Source organism: Rhinopithecus bieti, unplaced genomic scaffold (assembly GCF_001698545.2).
Source record: "Rhinopithecus bieti isolate Rb0 unplaced genomic scaffold, ASM169854v2 scaffold_21531, whole genome shotgun sequence".
Taxonomy (NCBI): Eukaryota; Metazoa; Chordata; class Mammalia; order Primates; family Cercopithecidae; genus Rhinopithecus; species Rhinopithecus bieti.
Window position 1 is genome coordinate 293,994 of NW_016810386.1, and position 20,996 is coordinate 314,989.

General features: G+C 41.2%; 1 protein-coding gene across 4 annotated transcripts in view; it reads right to left on the reverse strand.

Moving 5' to 3' along the window:
• DIP2B (DIP2 acetate--CoA ligase B (putative)) overlaps nt 1-20,996 on the reverse strand; it is a 266,458-nt gene that overhangs the window by 79,843 nt on the left and 165,619 nt on the right. For 2 of the 4 annotated variants that reach the window (XM_017891751.1, XM_017891750.1), the window contains exons 4-5: nt 17,383-17,508; nt 2,232-2,444 (exon numbers count right to left, since the gene is read on the reverse strand). In XM_017891751.1, coding sequence (XP_017747240.1) covers nt 2,232-2,444; nt 17,383-17,508 — 339 coding nt within the window. The remainder of the gene's footprint in view (nt 1-2,231; nt 2,445-17,382; nt 17,509-20,996) is intronic. The other 2 variants (XM_017891753.1, XM_017891752.1) reach the window with 1 other exon arrangement.

A 20,996-nucleotide genomic window follows, 5' to 3' on the forward strand; every position in this document is an offset into this window, starting at 1 on the left:
TTTTTTTTTTTGAGACGGAGTCTTGCTCTGTCACCCAGGCTGGAGTGCAGTGTGCAGTGGCCGGATCTCAGCTCACTGCAAGCTCCGCTTCCCGGGTTCACGCCATTCTCCTGCCTCAGCCTCCCGAGTAGCTGGGACTACAGGCGCCCGCCACATCGCCCGGCTAGTTTTTTTGTATTTTTAGTAGAGATGGGGTTTCACCGTGTTAGCCAGGATGGTCTCGATCTCCTGACCTCGTGATCCACCCGTCTCGGCCTCCCAAAGTGCTGGGATTACAGGCTTGAGCCACCGCGCCCGGCCCAGATGTTTTCTTCTAAGTTTTTTGTAAAACTTAAGGAAAAAAGCATAATACAAACAATTTCTAAAATAGATTTGGGGGTAAGGTCTCTATGCCCCTTAAGTCTATAATTACTAGTCAAACAGTCTTTAAAGTTTTAAGTATACTAACATGAGTATATTCCAGTATACCTTTCTGTAGGATAATGTGGTAACAAAAAGCATTAAAACAGACTTTTTTTTGTGGTCCAGCAATTCAAACTTATAGGAATACAACCTAAGGAAATAATCAGACAAATGCACAAAGCTGTGTGTTCCAGCATGTTCAATCCAACAGTTTTTATAATAGCAAAAAATTGGATACTATTTAATAGAGGAACAGCCAAATAAACCAGGGCAGAGAGTCACACAATAGTGTATATTGAAACCATAAAAATAATAGTGTAATGGTAATGATATAAAAGATGTTCATCACATACTGCTAAGAAAAGCAGGCTATTAACATTATGTTTAGGACAGTTCAGTTTTGTAAAGTCAAAACCAAAATCTTACATATGTAAGTAAAATCTAGAAGAATATACACTACAGTAACAACACTAAAGTATTATCCATGGGAGGTAGGATTATAGTTATTTTACTTTTCTTTTACTTATATTTTGGAATTTTTCTATTAGGAACATTAATTACTACTGTTAAGACAAACATCCAAAAAGCAATAATGTGGATAAAATGGTTTCTGTAACTGAACCAATAACTTTTCACAGAGTAGTAGAAGCAATTAAAAATATACGGTTGGATGAAACATCTTGTTAACAAAAATTCAGGTAAAATTTAACTGGGTATTAGGATAATATATTTAACAAGTAATAATGGTCTTTTTTAGACAGATGTGGAAATAAAACCTCAGCAACCATGGCTTTGTTGCTCCACGACTGGAGAGATGGTGAATACGCAAATCTTTGTAGCTGCTTCAGGAAGCTCAGGAAATGGCAGGGCAGGGCAGAGCTAAGCGTGCAGGACAAGTCATCAGCTGTTGGCATGTGGGTTTCTAAGAAGGGCAATCATACCCTCAAGGTAGATATTTCTTTAAAAATTATAGTCTTGAATTGAAATTTTCCAAGTTTTTCTTTTTTTAGAAATCAGTTAACAGAATAAAGATATATTAGGTGATACAGACAGGTCACTAAGATGAAATTTAAGACACCAAACTGCACTGATTGTCGAGAAAAAAAAGGGAAAGATATTACAGACACATAATGTTAACACATATTACTTGATGTAATTTGTAACAACCAATTAACCAAAAACAGAGATCTGAGCTGTACCTTTATCTGCAGATGTCACAACCCTTTAAAAAACACACACACACACAACATAAAGCAGGGGCAAGCAAAAGCTACACTCTATACAGTAGCATCTGCAGTGTATCGATAGCAGCTCACAGGGTACCAATATCCTCAGCCTGCACACTTCAGTGTAGCAATATCACAGCAGCAAGGACAACAAATCCAGTCAAGACAAAAGGCCTCACTGATATTGGTTCAGCATAGATTTTGCTCAGGTTTAGTGTTTTTGGTTTAACAGAATATAGGTAACAATCCTGGGAAAAATCTAAGATGTTACATATTTTAACCTTTGAATAGATCGAATGTTGTTCAGCTGGGATAATTCCACACTGAGACTGGTGTTATATCTTGCAGCTTGAGTATTGCTTATGGAAATAGCTATGGCTTCAGGTGGGCAAAACTACGCACCAATAATGCAGGTGATACCTATTATTCCTGTGACAAATGTATTGCTGGTGTTTCCTTCTTTGCCTCATTAACTGTCATGTTCTCTCTAATTCTTTTTTTTAGGCCATACTGAAAAACCTAACACAAACCATAAACTATTTCCTGGATACTGGGAGCCAAATGGAATGTAATTTAGACTTCTTGGGTAGATCCAGCTCCTACCTATTCGAGTATTGGCAAATACATCAGCTAGAGACCCACTGGTTCCTTTGACCTCTCCGTGGGACAGCGTAGAAGATGCGGATGAAGAAGTGGACGATCCCTGAATTGAACGGTTGATCCAGGACTCAGCATTCTGTAAGCTCTGTTGCAAGGCAGCAGAGAGCGCAGCTTGGCGTCTCAGAGAGCCCTCATCCTCAGAGGCCGAAGATGTGTCTGTGTGGAATTAGAAAAAAAGAAGTTCTCGATCCTACCTAGAACAGAGACTTTTCAGTTCTTGCTCATTGGTCACACATTCAGTTTCAACACCAGCAAAACATTCTCATTCTTAAGGTAGATTAATATGTAAAGTTTCTCAAGAATCTCAAGGAAAAGTCTATGGACCAAAGCCTACAAAAATAAAATAGCCTAACCCCACAGGTAATTTTTAATTGTTTTCTTTTAAACTCTTTCAAAACATTTAAACTTCATTCCTGGCTTTTCTGTTGTAAGCTTAATCAGTAAGCTTAAATTGTAAGCTTAAATTTTTCTAGTCTATCTACTTACGTTCAAATAATACTGAAGTACTTATATTTCCTGAATCTCTACTTGTGATATGATGCTACATTGATTTTGACAAAGTATTTATTCGTCTCTAAGGAAATGATCTTGACAGGGAGACATAAAAACTTAATTCTTGCTAAAAATGTATGTCTCAGGTCGGGCATGGTGGCTCAGGCCTGTAATCCCAGCACTTTGGGAGGCTGAGGCAGGCAGATCACCTGAGGTCAGGAGTTCGAGACCAGCCTGGCCAACAAGGTGAAACCCCATCTCTACTAAAAATACAAAAAATTAGCCAGGCACGGTGGTGAGTGCCTGTAATCCCAGCTACTTGGGAGGCTGAAGCAGGAGAATCGTTTGAACCTCGGAGGCAGAGGTTTCAGTGAGCCATGATTGCATCACTGCACTCTAGCCTGGGCAACAGAGCAAGACTCCATCTCAAAAACAAAAAACAAAAAACATATCTGCCAAACAGTGAGCTAGGTGCTGGGGAATTAAGTGGTGTAAACAATCCTTAGCCTGGAGGTATTCATGGCCTTAGTAGGAAAGGCAGCCAGTCGGGGGGCATAGGTAAGCTTTCCAAGCACGACAGGAAAAGGCACAGCATCAGGATTTCTTTCCTTAATTTTCAGCTGGAGAAGAATTGTGAGAAATCCACTGATGTCTGTATTCAGTTTGGCTCTGACTTCAGGAAAATAGGCCTAAATTAGAAAAGCGTGCAAGGCGGTGGAAAAAAAACTCAACCAAATACAGGGAAGCAAAATCCAGGGAAAACAGAAGTCAGGAATTTATTCCAGGGTTGTAAGCTTAAGAAGCACACAGTTAAAGAGGGCATTTGGTCTCATGTGAGATAAATCTTTCTAAATGATTTCTGGGTGTTATGATTTACAATTTGTGGATTGAATTTCATTCAGTTTTTAAAAATTAAACATTCTTCCTGGCTAACACGGTGAAACCCCGTCTCTACTAAAAAAAATACAAAAAAATAGCCGGGCGAGGTGGCGGGCGCCTGTAGTCCCAGCTACTTGGGAGGCTGAGGCAGGAGAATGGCGTGAACCCGGGAGGTGTAGCTTGCAGCGAGCCGAGATCCCGCCACTGCACTCCAGCCTGGGTGACAGAGCGAGACTCCGTCTCAAAAAAAAGAAAAAAAAAAAAAAAAAAAAAAAAAAAATTAAACACTCTGTGGTTAGTACTGCAGAATCCTTTCCTCTAACTCAGGTGACACCGTAGGTTCATGTTCTCCTTTGGTTCAAAGAGCCAAACACATAACTAATGGGGCTGGAAAACTGCTGGCACCTCACAATAGGAACCTGAACCACAAAAAACTCATCTAATCCAGAAGTCAAATTCTGCAGGCCCAGAGCAAGAGAGAAAGTTAAAATAATGGGCTGGATGCAGTGGCTCAGGCCTGTAATCCCAGTACTTTGGGAGGCCGAGGTGGATGGATCACTTCAGGTCAGGAGTTCAAGACCAGCCTGAACAACATGGTGAAACCCTGTCTTTACTAAAAATACAAAAATTAGCCAGGCATGGTGGTGTGCACCTGTAATCCCAGCTACTCGGGAGGCTGAAGCACACGAGAATCACTTGAGCCCAGGAGGCAGAGGTGCAGTGAGTAGAGATAGCACCACTGCCCTACAGCCTGGGAGGCAGAGTGAGACTCCATCTCAAAAACAAAAAAACCCAGAGAGTTATATAATGACTATGCCCTTGCTTCTTGTTCTGTACTACCTCCAACTTATTATTTCACATTGAGGGAGGTCTGAGGCCTGAGACGGATTGTTTTTGCTATTTGAAAAGTACTAATCACAATATGTGCCAGGAACTATGTCAAGTCCTGGGGGTTTGAAGTGTATGAGTGCTTATGACACAGTAAGTGCCCTAAAAAGGCTTACAGGAGACACAGAAGCCCACAGATAATTTCAAAAGATAAAACAGATGCTAAGAAATGGGAGTTATCAAAGCATTTCACAGGATGGGGACCAACCTCAGTCAGGGATTTCAAGTACTTCTTTGTACATAGACCAAAGATTTTAAAGAGTAAGGCAAAAAAATGAGAGTGGAGAGATAAATAGTGACCAGACCCCAAAGAGATAAAGTGATGAGGTCCATAAAGAAGAATGAGATCTAACATGTAAAAGGGGGGTGATTAAAAGAAAATTTCAAGAAAAAAAGAAATAATCATATCTGTAACCCTTTAAGGAAAAGCATTTTGTGTAATTTTCAGAAATATTCTAACATTTCAACTGTACGCCGGGAGGCAAATGTTCCTGTCTCAGCAAACATGTTAAAAAAAAAAAAAGGGAGGAAGTCGGGATAGGGCCCATAGGACAGGTGAATCTGACCTTAAGAATAAAGTATTTTCAAGGTAACTTATCTCAAGATTCCACAATCTCCATTGGATTTGTAGGCTGCTTTTACTATATCATGTATTTTAATTTGTTTAAGTTTAAAATCAGAATAACCCAATTTTCAAAAGACAGTAAAACCAGTATTTTCATGATTAGGTTTATGTAAAATTGGTTTATTTTTTTTTTTTAATTTTTTAATTTTTTAATTTTTTTGAGAGGGAGTCTTACTCTGTTGCCCAGGCTGGAGTGCAGTGGTGCGATCTTGGCTCACTGCAAGCTCTGCCTCCCAGGTTCACATCATTCTCCTGCCTCAGCCTCCCAAGTAGCTGGGGCTACAGGTGCCCGCCACCACACCTGGCTAATTTTTTGTATTTTTAGTAGAGATGGGGTTTCACTGTGTTAGCCAGGATGGTCTCGATCTCCTGACCCTGTGACTTGCCCGCCTCGGCCTCCCAAAGTGCTGGGATTACAGGCATGAGCCACCGCGCCCGGCCTTCATTATGTTTCTATATTGGATCAATTATGCAATTAGGTGTATTGTTTCAATTCAATTACCTTGTTTGTCTGCCAGTCCTCAGTGTTTAATGACTTACAACTATGGGGCAGCTTAGCATAGTGGAAAAAACATGGCTTTAGTGTCTTCCATTCAAACTCTGGGATGCACCTCTTACTAGCTATGTGACTTGGGGATAAAATTACCCATCTGAGAAGACTGTTTGCTTATTTGTCCATTTGACAAACACACTAAGCACTACATCAGTTGGTAGGAATAAAAAATTGGGCAAGAAGACATAGTCCCTACTCTTATGGGACTGAGATGAGTTAGAGGAATCAAGGCAGCCAACCAAGGAAGTAAGACCTAACCCAAGGCCTAATGGGTAAGTAGGAATTAATTATGAAAGGTAGGGAAAGTACAGCGTCAGGTAGAGGGGGCTGCACGTGAGAAAGCTTAGAAGGGACAGAAAACTTTTTGAAGATATTAAAGAAACAGAGACTAGCCAGAGCACAGGATGCAAGACTGATAGTCATGGTGACGAGACCGGACAAGTAAGGTAGCACTGGGCCACCAAGGGCCTTGTAAGACAAGCTAAGGAAACTTGCCTTTTTCCTAACCATAGGTGGGAGACCATGAACAAAGACACTGTACAGAAAGCACACATAGTAGTGCCAGCCCATAGCACCTGGCCAATAAACATTAATGCCCCTTCTAATCCCCAGGAGAATGGTTAAAAGGAGTATGTATTTCTTTTTGATTTGGAACAACCTGAAATTCTTCCTAAGAGTAATTTAAATGGCTAATTTCTTCCTATAAGCATGAAAGGAAAGATGGCAGAAACTGACTAACGGTTGGTAGAAGACAATAATACCAAATCATGCCACCTGAGAAATGAGGTGCTTACTATGACTAAGTCACCCTATGGCCACAGATAAGAAACTAGATGGGTAAAGTTAAAAGATGATCATGTGGTGAAGCCTACATAAAACGTAGCACTGCTCTGGGATTGTATCTTTTTACAAATCAAAACAAGGTCCCTTAAATATATTACTATTTTAAAATCAATTTGTCACCCAGGAAATTGTTATGAATTTGTAGAAATTTGGGCAAAATTAAATTAATAGGAATTTATCATTTTCTTATTGATTCTGCTCTGATTAAAAATAAACTCATGACTGATATCACTTATAAATAAAACATCTCCCCTAAGCTCTTATATATAACAAATACACAATAGAAAACACTTCTGAAAACATAGTTTGCCTTTCAGTTTATAATCTGCTGTGATTTTAACAAGGCACCATTGAATACTGGTCACCAGAAGCCTACAATCCATTTATAACCAATTAGTAAACATATAAACAATTAGCATGTTGGCCAGGCGCACTGGCTCACGCCTGTAATCCCAAGCACTTTGGGAGGTTGAGGCGGATGATTCCTTGAGCTCAGAAGTTTGAGACTAGCCTGGGCAACGCGACAAAACCCTGTCTCTACAAAAAATACAGAACTTAGCTAAGTGTGGTGGCATGTGCCTGTAGTCTCAGCTACTTGAGAGGATGGCCTGAGCCCAGGAAGCAGGAGTTGTACTGAGCCACAATCGTGCTACTGCACTCCAGTCTGGGCAACAGAGCCAGACCCTGTCTCAATCAATCAATCAGTCAATAAACAAAAACATGTAGCTTGTTGATTTTAAGGGAAGAAAAGTGCTAAATTTTCTAATTACTTTTTTTTTTTTTTTTTTTGAGACAAGGTCTTGCTCTGGTCCTCAGGCTGGAATGCAGTGGTGCAATCCCAGCTCACTGCAGCCTTGCCCTCCCAGACTCAAGTGATCCTCTTACCCCAGCCTCCTGAGTAGCTGGGACTACAGGCGTGCAATACCATGCCCAGCTAATGTTTTGTATTTTTTTGTAGAGAGAACATTACGCCATGTTGCCCAGGCTGTTCTTGAACTCCTGGGCTCAAGGGATTCTCCCAACTCAGCTTCCCAAAGTGCTGGGATTATAGGCATGAACCACCATGCCCAGCCTACTAACTTCTTAGCTGCTGTAGCACTCTTCTTCCTCAGCCATGTGTTCTTTGAACAAAGAACAGGAAATGGCTCTGTTCTTTTAGAAAATATATTATCTAAAAATGTTTATTTAAAAAAATTTAAACACTATACTGTTTATCCATTCCACTCCTGTGTATATACTCAAGAGAAATGAAAGCATATATCTATACAAAGACTTGTACATGAATGTTCATAGGGACTTCATTTGTAATAGCTACAAATGAGAAACAACCCAAATGTCCATCAACAAAGGATTATATAAACAAACTACAGTATATCCTACAGCAATAATAAGGAATGATCCACTCTTGTCATCTACACAACAACATGAATGACTCTCAAAATAATTATACAGAGTGAAAGAAACCAGGCATCCACATCCCCTGCAAAGTAAGTAAGACTGTATGGTTCTATTTGTATAAAGTTCAAGAATATGCAAACTAATGTACAGTGGCAGGAAACAGATCAATGTTTACCTGGGGATGGAAAAAGGTGGGGGAGAGATTATGAGGAAATCTAGGAGGAAGAGGATAATAGGGGAGAGGAATGATGGAATTTTTTTTTTTTTTTTTGAAAACAGGGTCTTGCTCTGTCGCTCAGGCTGAAGTACAGTGCTGCGATTACGGTTCACTGAAGTCTTGACATCCTGGGCTCAGGCGATCCTCCCGCCTCAGCCTCCCAAGTATCTAGGCCTACAGGTGGCATGTGCCTGTAGGCCCAACTACTCGGGAGGCTGAGACGGGAGGATCGCCTGAGCCCAGAAAATCTAGGCTGCGGTAATCTATGATTGTGTCACTGCACTCCAGTCTGAGCAACAGAGCGAGATCCCATCTCAAAAACAAAAAGATTCATGAGGGTGAAAATATGCCTTTGTGACAGGACAGTAACATCTAAGAGTCAGTCCACCTGAGGGATATTATGTAAATTGGACAAGCTCCTAGAAAGACAGTACCTGCTACTAAGTTCCTACAACTGGGTTCATATATCAAGATTAGGCCCACACTGTAGCTTAGAATGGCAGGTAAGTTAAGACTCACTGAAATGAAGAACTCATTCTAATAACCACTACAATATTTGTCACCTGAAGTAGGCCAGGAAATGGGAGGTGACTGCCAAGTAGGAACTTCAAAGAATAAACAAATAAAACCACCACCAGGACAATAATATATGATCTAGAACCCATGGAAAGAAGTGTGCATGTGTGTTTCGGTGGGATGAGGTACTGTCAGGCAGAAGAGTGTCATTTTATCTCGCCTTGGTGGATTAGGGGAGTTTAGGACTTCCAGAAATACCTTAAAGAAAGGCAAAGGAAGTTTCTATGTAGACAAGGGAAAAATTTGAAGCTAAAGAAGGAAAATCTTTAGAGACCCAAGAAGGCAGCCTAGGAATAAAAGCACATAAAGATTGCAGAACACTTCCCAAAATATGACAACAAAAAAAGAATATACAGAAAAGATGATCAAAAAGTTAGTTCTGGAAGCAGGGCCAACCAGAACCTAACCTGAGCTACAAATTCTGAGCAGCTTAATCAAACACTATACCTAACTGGAGCAGGTAACTGATTCAGCAGACAAGAGTTAGGGGGACTTTCAGAACCACCCCAGATATTTTTGGCATTCCATAACAATCTGTCTGTGTGTACAGACAGCTGGCTAGGGACTGAAAAATTGGTCTGAGAGCTAAGTGGCAAGAGGTCCATGAGTTACCTGACTAGCTGAGATACTTTTGAGAGAAGGGCCACTCACTATTAGTAACTACTCCAGGGCACTCTACCCACAATGAATCTCCAAACACTGGTTCTCTAGGTATCTTCCCATATCTATGAAAAAAAATAGTTTACAAAACTAGTTATTATTGAAAATATTGAGGTAAAAAGAAACTTGTTTTCATTTACTGCCTATTTGAAAGCTAAATCAAATATGCAGCAATTGTTAGAGCTCCACAATTAACCAGAAAATCTTTACTTGAGGACAGGACAGAACGAGAGGCAATATGCCAAGTGACCTAGGAAATGGGCTTTCAAAGTCAGGCTGCTCCACACTGTAATCTCAGCTCTGCCACTGATAGGTGTTGAGCAAATCAGAGCTCAGGGTCTTAATTGTGGTGTTTGGTGCTTTCTTTCCACTCTCACTCATGGTAGATTATTTCTACAGTGGTTTTATTTATTAGCTCACATTCAGTGGATCTTTCTCTGTGGAAACCCTTAGCCCCACCCCCCACGGAGTCTGTATCCTTTCAGAGACAATTTGTGCCCAGGGTTATCATCAGCCTAAAGCCACATTTTAATTTTAGTTCTTACCAGGCAGGTAGTACCATTCAAACTCTGTACCCACTGACCAGAAATTCTCAGGGAAGGGCGGGCCCTGCCCCTGTTATTCCGAGGCCAGGCATCGGGCAAGCCTTTTTTTTTTTTTTTTTTTCTTTTTTGAGACGGAGTCTCACTCTGTCACCCAGGCTGCAGTGCAGTGGCGTGATCTCAGATCACCGCAAGCTCCGCCTCCTGGGTTCACGCCATTCTCCTGACTCAGCCTCTCGAGTAGCTGGGACTACAGGCGCCTGCCACCATGCGTGGCTAATTTTTTGTATTATTTAGTAGAGACGAGGTTTCAGCGTGTTAGCCAGGATGGTCTTGATCTCCTGACCTCGTGATCCACCTGCCTCAGCCTCCCAAAGTGCTGGGATTACAGGTGTGAGCCACCGCGCCCGGCCTCAGGCAGGCTTTTTTGACAGGTTCCTTTTTTCTAATTCACCCAACAGCTAAAGATGCAAGTCCCTACAGGGATCTTAATTCCAGCTGGCAACCTTAGACGGGCCCAAGATTCTATTATTATTATAGTTAAAATTAAGGTCCCTAGTTTACTGATTCTCCTCCCCACAGCCCAGCAGAAGTAAGCACTACCTCATCATTCTGATTTTCAGTGTTCATCACTCTCCCTTGCTCCTGTATACATTTACAAAAAGATGGTTACCTTTTATCCAGCATTTCTAAAAGAACATTTTCTTTCCCCTATCCTTCTAGGAGAGAATTTTCAGGTTATCTAATTGACTATGTGTCTAAAAACAGAAGTCTGGGCAAGTTATTGAGTCTCTCTAAACCTGTTTTCTCATCTATAAAATGGGGTAGAAGACTATTAACTAAAAATGAAAAAAATATATGTTAAGCACCTAGCCCTTTGACTGGTAGACTGAGGGCATGCAATGAATGGTAACCATAACATTACCCTTATCAGCAAACCTTAAATTTTACAGTCAGGCACTGAAACAAATTCAGCCGGATACAGTGGGTTTTTACTGTACTTTGGCTTAAAGAACATTGGATATTCACTAGTCTCCCAAGCGATTGTGGACCACTGGTCATACCCCACACCAATCATAAAATACACTATTAAAATGATCTGACTGTATTAATTAGAGCACATTTATTATGGAGGTCTGATTTGCCAACTTTGTTTACTCTGTGGTTTAGGTTAAAATTAGAATATTTAGGGAAGACTCCCCAACCTGGTAAATCAGCAGGTATTCTAAGTTCAAATTAACTGACTGACATATATTAGGACTATAAGCATTCAGAAGGCAATAGTTATTTAATTTGGTTATAAAAATACTCATTCCAGTACCATGCATATACATGAGTATCTTTTAGGGAAAGAGGATATCTTTTTTCTTTTTTTAGTTGAGGACTCACTCTGTCACCCAGGCTGGAGTACAGTGCTGTGATTACGGTTCACTGTAGCCTTGACTCAAGTGATTCTCCCACCTCAGCCTCCTGAGTGGCTAGAACCACAGGCACATACAATCATGCCCTGCTAACTTTATAAAATTTTATTTTATTTAGTACTATGAAGGAATTTTAAAAAATTATTTGTAGAGATGAGATCTCTTGCTATGTTGCCCAGGCTGGTCTCAAACTCCTGGGCTGAAAGGATCCTTGGGCCTCAGCCTCCCAAAGTGTTGGGATTATAGGCTATAAAGTAAAAAGAATTTTCTAAATAAACGTGACACTTTAGTGGAAAAATGAACACAACCAAGAAGATTTTGAGTCTGACACTCAATTGCTATCTGACCTGGGGCAAATTACTTAGCAACTATGAACCTGCTTATTTCCTTATCGCTAAATCTGCCCTTCCTACTTTACAGAGTATTTATGAGAAACAAATGACACAGGGCAGTCATTAGTATGTGAAAGTCCTTTGCATACCATAATGTACTATAATTCCATGAAGCATTATTAAAGTAGGTTAAAAGGATAATATTCCAGTATGTTCCTGGGTATCATTTTCACATATAGAAATACAGAGCAGGGTGTGGTGGCTCATGCCTATAATCCAACACTTTGGGAGGCTGATGTGGGAGATCTTTTGAGCCCAGGAGTTTGAGGCCATCCTGAGCAACATAGTGAGATCCCACCTCCATCTCTACAAAAAATAAAAATATTAGCCAGGTGTGGCAATATGCACATGCAGTTCCAGCTACTAGAAAGGCTAAGGTGGGAGGACTGCTTGAGCCTAGGAGGTTGAGACTGCAGTGAATTGTGATTGAGCCACTATACTGCAGCCTGGGTGACAGAGACTGTGTCAAAAAAAAAAAGGGGGGGGGGGGGAAGGAAATTCTCTTTGTCTTCTGGCCCTATGAATTACTCTAGCTACTCTCAAGCGGAGCCCTGTGTGAGACAGACTTCTAAATTTAAGCCAGTTGAAATAGCTTACTGTGGTTTAGGGTCATTATGTGGTCTATTTGGTCATCTGTGCACTCTCAGAATGCAGCAAAGGGTAAGTCCACAAGGGTGCAGAAAAAGCTTAGAGGGAAAAAATATATGCTGTAGTTTTTGCATTGTGCTTTTTTATATGAATGAGTAATAGCATTACACAAAGAACCCCTACAAAGAAAGACCTGAGGTAATTGCCTCATGACATTAGTAAATGATTTCAGCACATAAAGGGAACTGGATGGCAGTAATTCAAGCAGTCTAAAAGACTCTGAAAAAGGCCACAAGCACTAAAAGAACCATAGATTGCTACCAATTTAGAGAAATCAAATTTTCTAATCCACAAGATAGAAATTAATCAATAAGCAAATTTTAGGGTGACTGACATCATTTGAGAGTGATTTGTGAACAAAAGACAAATTATTTCCTATGCCAACTACCATATTTTCCAGACTATATGATACTATAAATAAAGCCAAAATTTCTAACATATTTTTTGCCTTAATCCTTTTTATTAAATCCTTCAAAGAGAGCAGCTCTAAATTTTCATCAATTCGGTAATTCAAACAGTTATGTGTTGAGTGCCTCCCAAAGAAGCTGACTGGCTGGTGCACTCTAGAAGTTATCCCAGAAACCAGGTGCATACAGGACAGCAAGTGCAGAGTGAGAGCCTTGACCCAAGATGTGCTTTATGATGTACGCTGTAACATCTCAGGCAGTGTACAAAGAAAGATGCAACTAACTCCTGTAAAATGTTAGGCTAATTTTTCCCTGCAAGACTGGCACAACTTTTTGTTTGTTTGTTTGTTTTAAGAGATGGGGTCTCACTCTATCTCCCAGATTGGAGTATGGGGGATTGATCTCAGCTCACTGCAGCCTCGACCTCTGGGGATCAAGCGACCCTCCCACCTCAGCCTCTCAAGTAGCTGGAACCACAGACAGGCATTACCACAGCTGGCTTTTTAATTTTTTGTAGAGATGGGGTCTCACTGCACTGCACAGGTTGGTCTCATCCTAGGCTCAAGCAATCCTCCCACCTCGGCCTCCCAAAGTGTGGAGATTACAGGTATGAGCCAACACACCTGGCCACAACTGTTTTATTTATTTATTTATGAGACGGACTCTGGCTCTGTTGCCCAGGTTGGAGTGCAGTGGCACGGTCTCGGCTCACTGCAAGCTCTATCTCCTGGGTTCACACCATTCTCCTGCCATAGCCTCCCGAGTAGCTAGGACTACAGGTGCCGCCACCACGCCCAGCTAATTTTTTGTATTTTCAGTAGAGATGTCTTTTCACAGTATTAGCCAGGATGGTCTCGATCTCCTGACCTCGTAATCCACCCACCTTGGCCTCCCAAAGTGCTGGGACTGCAGGCATGAGCCATCGTGCCTGGCACCACACTGTTTTTAGGTCACTTTTGTTTGAGATGGAGTCTCGCTCTGTCACCTAGGCTGGAGTGCAACGGCACGATCTCAGCTCACTGCGACCTCTGCCTCCCGGGTTCAAGAGATTCCCCTGCCTCAGCCTCCTGAGTAGCTGGGACTACAGGAACGCACCACCACACCCAGCTAATTTTTGTATTTTTAGCAGAGACGGGGTTTCACCATGTTGGTCAGGCTGATCTCGAACTCCTGACCTTCTGATCTGCCCACCTCAGCCTCCTAAAGTGCTGGGATTATAGGCAAGAGCCACCACACCTGGNTGCCATAGCCTCCCGAGTAGCTAGGACTACAGGTGCCGCCACCACGCCCAGCTAATTTTTTGTATTTTCAGTAGAGATGTCTTTTCACAGTATTAGCCAGGATGGTCTCGATCTCCTGACCTCGTAATCCACCCACCTTGGCCTCCCAAAGTGCTGGGACTGCAGGCATGAGCCATCGTGCCTGGCACCACACTGTTTTTAGGTCACTTTTGTTTGAGATGGAGTCTCGCTCTGTCACCTAGGCTGGAGTGCAACGGCACGATCTCAGCTCACTGCGACCTCTGCCTCCCGGGTTCAAGAGATTCCCCTGCCTCAGCCTCCTGAGTAGCTGGGACTACAGGAACGCACCACCACACCCAGCTAATTTTGTATTTTAGCAGAGACGGGGTTTCACCATGTTGGTCAGGCTGATCTCGAACTCCTGACCTTCTGATCTGCCCACCTCAGCCTCCTAAAGTGCTGGGATTATAGGCAAGAGCCACCACACCTGGCTTTAGGTCACTTTGGTAGCTGGCCAGAAGCTGATTTTTTTTTTAAAGCCTTTAATGGCAATGATTAATGTAAATTTTCTTCCTCCTCCCTTCCCTTGAACACAGCCTCAGCATTCTTCTAAGCTTCAGTGTTTCTGTGGCTATCAGAGTACATATGCGAGATAAAACCTATTCCACATCGCTGGGTTAGGCTGTAACAAGTTCTGGGAGATACTGATGTAGGATTAAACTACAATAGGCATTGAAAACAGCCAATTGGTAGCTCCTAAGATCTTGGAGAGAATGGAGTCGATCCCTAATTGTTGGAACAGCAAATTCTACTCCCTAAAATGAAAGGGGCTAATGGAAAACTTATGATAAGATTTCTTCCCACATTTCCTCACTAGAGCAAAGTATTTGTCTTAGGCATGTGTGTAATTGTTGCATGACAGCATCAAGATACCCCATGTGGGGGCTGTGTGAGAAATCACTATGCAGGGTGCACTCAATGTTTCCCCGTGTTGTGAGACAATTCCTCTTCTATTTGACAACACAGATGTCCCTCACAGCACATGAAGGCTTCTCAGATACTATCCAGAGATCCCCAGAACAGGAGATAAATGGGTACAGAACCTTTTTATTACTCTGTTCTGCTGAATACAAGTCTTAGGAGAAAGGACTGTATCTTTGGAATCATGAAATTATTATGTATAAAACACGTAATATGATCGAGAACATTAGGCCACAACTTCAAGGCTGCAGATAGAGGAGAACATTAGCATCTAGAAACACAGAGGCCTACAGTGAATTTGAAAGGACTACAGTCTCATTCAGCAATGAACAGCTGCGGTTTGTTTCTAGAGCTGGTGAATTCCCCTCAGGCAGTGACTTTTGTAAAAGGGGACAAAAAAGGTTTCCACTCCTGAACACTCTCAAGGTCCTTTGCTGCACTCTCACATTTCACCCAAAGCCATAAGGGCAGCCTATTTACTCTGAAACTGCGTATCTTTGATACAGCTTTGGAGGGGATTATTTCCAAGAACTACATGTCATGCTGCTCCCTACCCTTTGCCATTTACTGCAACTGAACCCTCAGCCACATTGCAGTGTAATCTGCCAAAAAGGAATAGCTACTAAACTGAGAGCCCCCTTTGTCCACGAGGACCCAACTTGTGCTGTACTAATGTGGAAGGGAAACCATCCAAGATTTTCAACGAGTAGGTTTGAGGTATGCACCATTATAGACACAAACTGTCTTACGGTGATAGCCGGCTAGAGGTATCCTGTGCTACATTTTGAGAAACACTTGAAGCCACAGAGCTATTTCTCTTTCAAACATACTGACACCACAGATGTGAAGAAAAAAAGCACACACAGTTAATGAGCCCACAGCATACCCAAATGCTCTGAGAAGTTAGCCAAAACCAAGAAGAAAATTATTAATACTAATCTGGATCAGGGAATAGGATCAGTATGAACAGCTCAACAACTGGACAGCTGTAAATCAAAGTCAACCACAAGGCAACCTAGGAATCTCCCCAAAGACGTAGTAAGTAGTTTAGGCCAAAAAAGTATGGGGAAATTTGTTCTCAAAGATTTCATTACCAGTAACATGAAAGTAGAAAGAGAGACACTATATTGAGGCTCTGAAATAGATTTACTATGTTTAGTCTCAAAGGCCTGTATCAAAGATCTTGTCTGGGATTTGATTTTAAAAAAAATTCTGTTTTGGCCGGGCGCGGTGGCTCAAGCCTGTAATCCCAGCACTTTGGGAGGCCGAGACAGGCGGATCACGAGGTCAGGAGATCGAGACCATCCTGGCTAACACGGTGAAACCCCGTCTCTACTAAAAAAAAAAACTACAAAAAACTAGCCGGGCGACGTGGCGGCGCCTGTAGTCCCAGCTACTCGGGAAGGCTGAGACAGGAGAATGGCGTGAACCCGGGAGGCGGAGCTTGCAGTGAGCTGAGATCCGGCCACAGCATTCCAGCCTGGGTGACAGAGCGAGACTCCGTCTCAAAAAAAAAAAAAAAAAAAAAAATTTGTTTTGAGCTTCCACTAGAGAGGTATAAAAAAAAATTTTTTTAAAGGTTTTAAAAAACTCTGGGAAAGATTATAAACAGACAAGACAACTTAGATTGTTTCCAGTTATTCCTCAAATATGAAGTTATACCTCTTAAATTTACCTTAGGGAGCATAAGGATTCAAGTCTGGTGAACAGGGATGGGATGAAGATACCTAGTTCCCACTGATCTCATGACCCCGTTATAAAAAGTATATTCTTAAAAAATATATAAATGTGTACAAAATACATTAACACACACACATAAACACACTTATATACATTTTGCAGGTCCATTACAACTTTGCATGATTGCTCTTCCATAATCGTTAATGACATAAAAATTTTTGTCCCAAGTCCAACTATTCTCATGCCTGCTGCAGAGATGAAGCATTTGGTTTAGGAGTATGAATGAATTAAATATATGACTACAGGTAGTATTTTTGGTGACAATGAAAGTGGCTATTTAACACAGCAGGATTTTGGCCTAAGCTTTGGCCTGTATTTATGACTACATAAGTTTGGGGATTACAGCCAAAAAAAAGACTGGAAATTCAGAAGGAAAGTTTTTTTGTTTTGTTTTGAATAGTTTTACTCTTAAGGCATCTTTTTGTGTGTTATGAGATGACAAGCAAAATCTGCCACCTCAGAATGTTCTCTTATATTTCTCTAATGGTGGGGAGAAGATTCTGGTTCTTACCTCAGAAAAGAAAAAGCAGAACTTATTTCAGGAACATCAAGGTAGTAACTGTCAGAGAGAAAAGGCTCTGATAAACCTACCAGGAGGCGTGCAGGCATCTGCAGGAGACTGAACAAATGTGGATCGCCTTTTGGTTGGCATGGGCAAAGCCATCTTCTGTTCTTTATGCTTTGCCAGTGCAGCCTGAACTGCTTCTGTGTGGATATCTGAAAAATTAAACATTTGCATTTATTAGCTTCCGGCTCTTAAATGTGTTTACCACTGTGAGCTGAACTATCACTGCCTCAACTGTTTAAAAAAAAAAAAAAAGGTAAAGGGAATGTTCAGGTGATTTTATTTATAATTTGATTAAGATCAATTAGAAATAAAATCAAAACAAAATAAAAGAAGCCAAGGATAATTTTATGGAGGAGGAAAATGAAGTCCAGGATGATGTGCGACTGCTTAACATACCAGACAAAGAGTTGACAGAGATGTGGGGAGGTGGGTAGGGACAGAATACTGAGTCTAACATGCATCTGTGCCAGGCAGGAAATCCTGCCTCAAATGGAATGAGTGCTGTGCAGGTGCCTGGAGAACACTCATTATTTTTCAAGTAAAGAAGCTTAGGATTTTCTTAACTGTCTGAAAGAAAACTTTGTTGAGACCCCTCAGTTCCATGTCACAGGAAGAGAAGGATTGATTTTGATCTAGAAAAACACAAGGGCAGATGTTACTTGTTTGCCACTTTGGGCACAAAAAATTTCAGCTCTCTACTTGAATGTTTAATAGGAATCTCAAAATTAACACATCCAAACAAAACTCTTCATTTTCTACCCCCACCCCAAAGCTCACTCTATAGTTCCACAAAATTAAATCATACTGTGTATAGTACTGTATTCTGCTTTAAAAAACAAACAAACAAACAAAACCTCTTACAAAATCTTACTGAGGTAGATAACAGCTGAGGTAGCTTCCGAAGTCACAAAAAAGTTTCCTTTTGTCTAGGAATGGGCCTAATCCACACACAAACTATCCTTCCATACCTCTCTGTAAAGTAAATATACCCCTTACAAGAGCTAGACAATGAGATCTTTTTGCTTTTTTTTTTTTTTTTGGAATTTAAACTCTGAATCAGGAAACTGCAGGTCCTAAAATGGAATCACTTTAATGACAATGCGACAATGCCCTAGAAAGAAGGAAGGTTTTAAAAAGGTTGAGATTTCCAGAGTTATCTCTCCTTTCTAGGGGTTTCTCAAATGTTGATTTGTTTCTATGACCTACCTCAGCTATTTAAGGTAGCCTATGTAAGTTGGCCTATTTCTTTTTTTTGAGACGGAGTGTCGCTCTGTTGCCCAGGCTGGAGTGCAGTGGCGCAACCTCAGCTCACTGCAACCTCCGCCTCTTGGGTTCAAGCCATTCTTCTGCCTCAGCCACCCAAGTAGCTGGGACTACAGGTATGCGCCACCGTGCCTCGCTAATTTTTGTATTTTTAGAGAGACAGGGTTTCACCATGTTGGTCAGGCTGATCTCGAACTCCTGACCTTGTGATCCACCCGTCTCGGCCTCCTAAAGTGCTGGGATTATAGGTGTGAGCCACTGCACCCGGCCAGACTCTGTTTCTTGCAACCAAAAAACCTCCACTAATACAACTAGAAACATCTCACTGTGTAAATACAGACCAACGACAAAACTTTTAAGGGCTGCATAGTATTTCACTGCATGAATGTGCCATGATTTACTTACACAACTCCTTGTTATCAGATACTAGGTTATTTCCAATTTTTTGTAACTATTCATAGAAAGAATAATTCAGTATTTTCACCTTAGAACATGTCTAATTATTTTCTTGGAATTAATTCCAATAACTGCTGAGATCAAAGTACATATACTTATTTTTCCAGAAATGTTTCAAACTTATTTCCTAAAAATAAGGAACTTTCTCTTATAAAACCCCAGGACATTATTCAAAATCCAGAAAAATTGGCCTGGTGCAATGGTTCACACCTGTAATCCCAGCACTTTGGGAGGCCTAAGTGGGCAGATAACTTGAAGTCAGGAATTCGAGACCAGCCTGGCTAACATGGTAAAACCCTGTCTCTCCTAAAAATACAGAAATTAGCCAGGCATGGTGGCATGCACCTGTAATCCCAGCTACTCAGGAGGCTGAGGCAGAAGAATCACTTGAACCCAGGAGGTGGAGCTTGCAGTGAGCCAAGATCACACCACTGCACTCCAGCCTGGATGACAGAGCAAGACTCTGTCTCAAAAAAACAAAACAAGAAACCCCAGAAATTCTTTTTTGTTGTTGTTGTTGTTGTTGTTGTTTTGTTTTGTTTTCTTGACATAAGGTATTGCTACGTATGTGGCCCAGGGTTCGTTTTGAACTGGGCTCCAACGATCCACCTGCCTCAGCCTCCTAAAGTGCTGGGATTACAGGTTTGAGCCAATGAGCCCAGCCAAAATACAGAAATTCAACACTGATACAAACTATTATCTAACCCACAAATCATACTCCAAAACAGTCTATTGTCCCAATAATGTCCTCTTTAGGTTTTCCTCCCACCATTTTTCCTGATCTGGGATCTACTGGAGGAAATCCTACTTACTTGTCCTATCTGTTGATTCTCTTATAATCCAGGACTGTTTCTCAGCCTTACTTTTTCTTGTATTATCTTGATATTTTTGTACAGACTAGTTATTTTGTAAAATGTTCTTTAATTTTGGCTTGATATTTCCTTATAATTAGTTTCAGGTTATACATTTTGGCAGAAACACCATAGAAATAATTTGTTGTCTTCTTCTTCTTCTTTTTTTTGGTAAAGGTGGGGTCTCACTACATTGCCCAGGCTGGTCTCCAACTACCGGTCTCAAGGAATCCTCCTGCTTCAGCCCCCAAAATGCTGCACTGGGATTACAGGCATGAGTCACCATGCCCAGCCAGAAATAATGTCTTTCTCAAAACACGATGTCAGGAGGTGTCTCGCTCCATTATGGTAATATAACTTTAATTGCAAAGTTGGTTAGTGTGGTGAATATGGTATCTGCCAAATAAACTCATTGTAAACTTACCATTCTTCCCTTCGCAATTAGTAAGTAATTCATGGGAGGATACTTTTGAGACTACGTAAATGTTATATACTTTGTCAACCTTTCAACTCACTAGTTTTAGCACCCATTGATAATTCTTGCTGGAATCAATTTTTTTTTTTTTTAATAGAGATGGGGTCTCCCTATGTTGCCCAGGCTGGTCTCAAACTCCTGGGCTCAAGGGATTCTCCTGCCTTGGCATCCAAAAGTGAATAGGATTACAGGTGTGAGCCACTATGCCCACCATTTTTTAAAAAATATTTTTTATTTTTAATGGAACATTTCATGAGTCTGTGTGTCATCCCTGCTCAGGGGTCATGTTAATCTTCCCTGTATCATTCCAATTCTAGTATATGTGCTGCTGAAGTGTGCACGGAATCAACTACTATATTACAATACGATAATTTAATAGCTCCACCATTTCTTCTATATTTATTAGTTGGTATGTATTATAAGAAAAAGCTTTCCAGGCCAGCACGGTGACTCATGCCTGTAATCCCAGCACTTTGGGAGGCTGAGGAGGGTAGATCACCTGAGGACAGGAGTTCAAAACCAGCCTGGCCAACATGGCAAAACCCCATCTCCACTGAAAATACAAAAATTAGCTGAGCATGGTGGCACATGC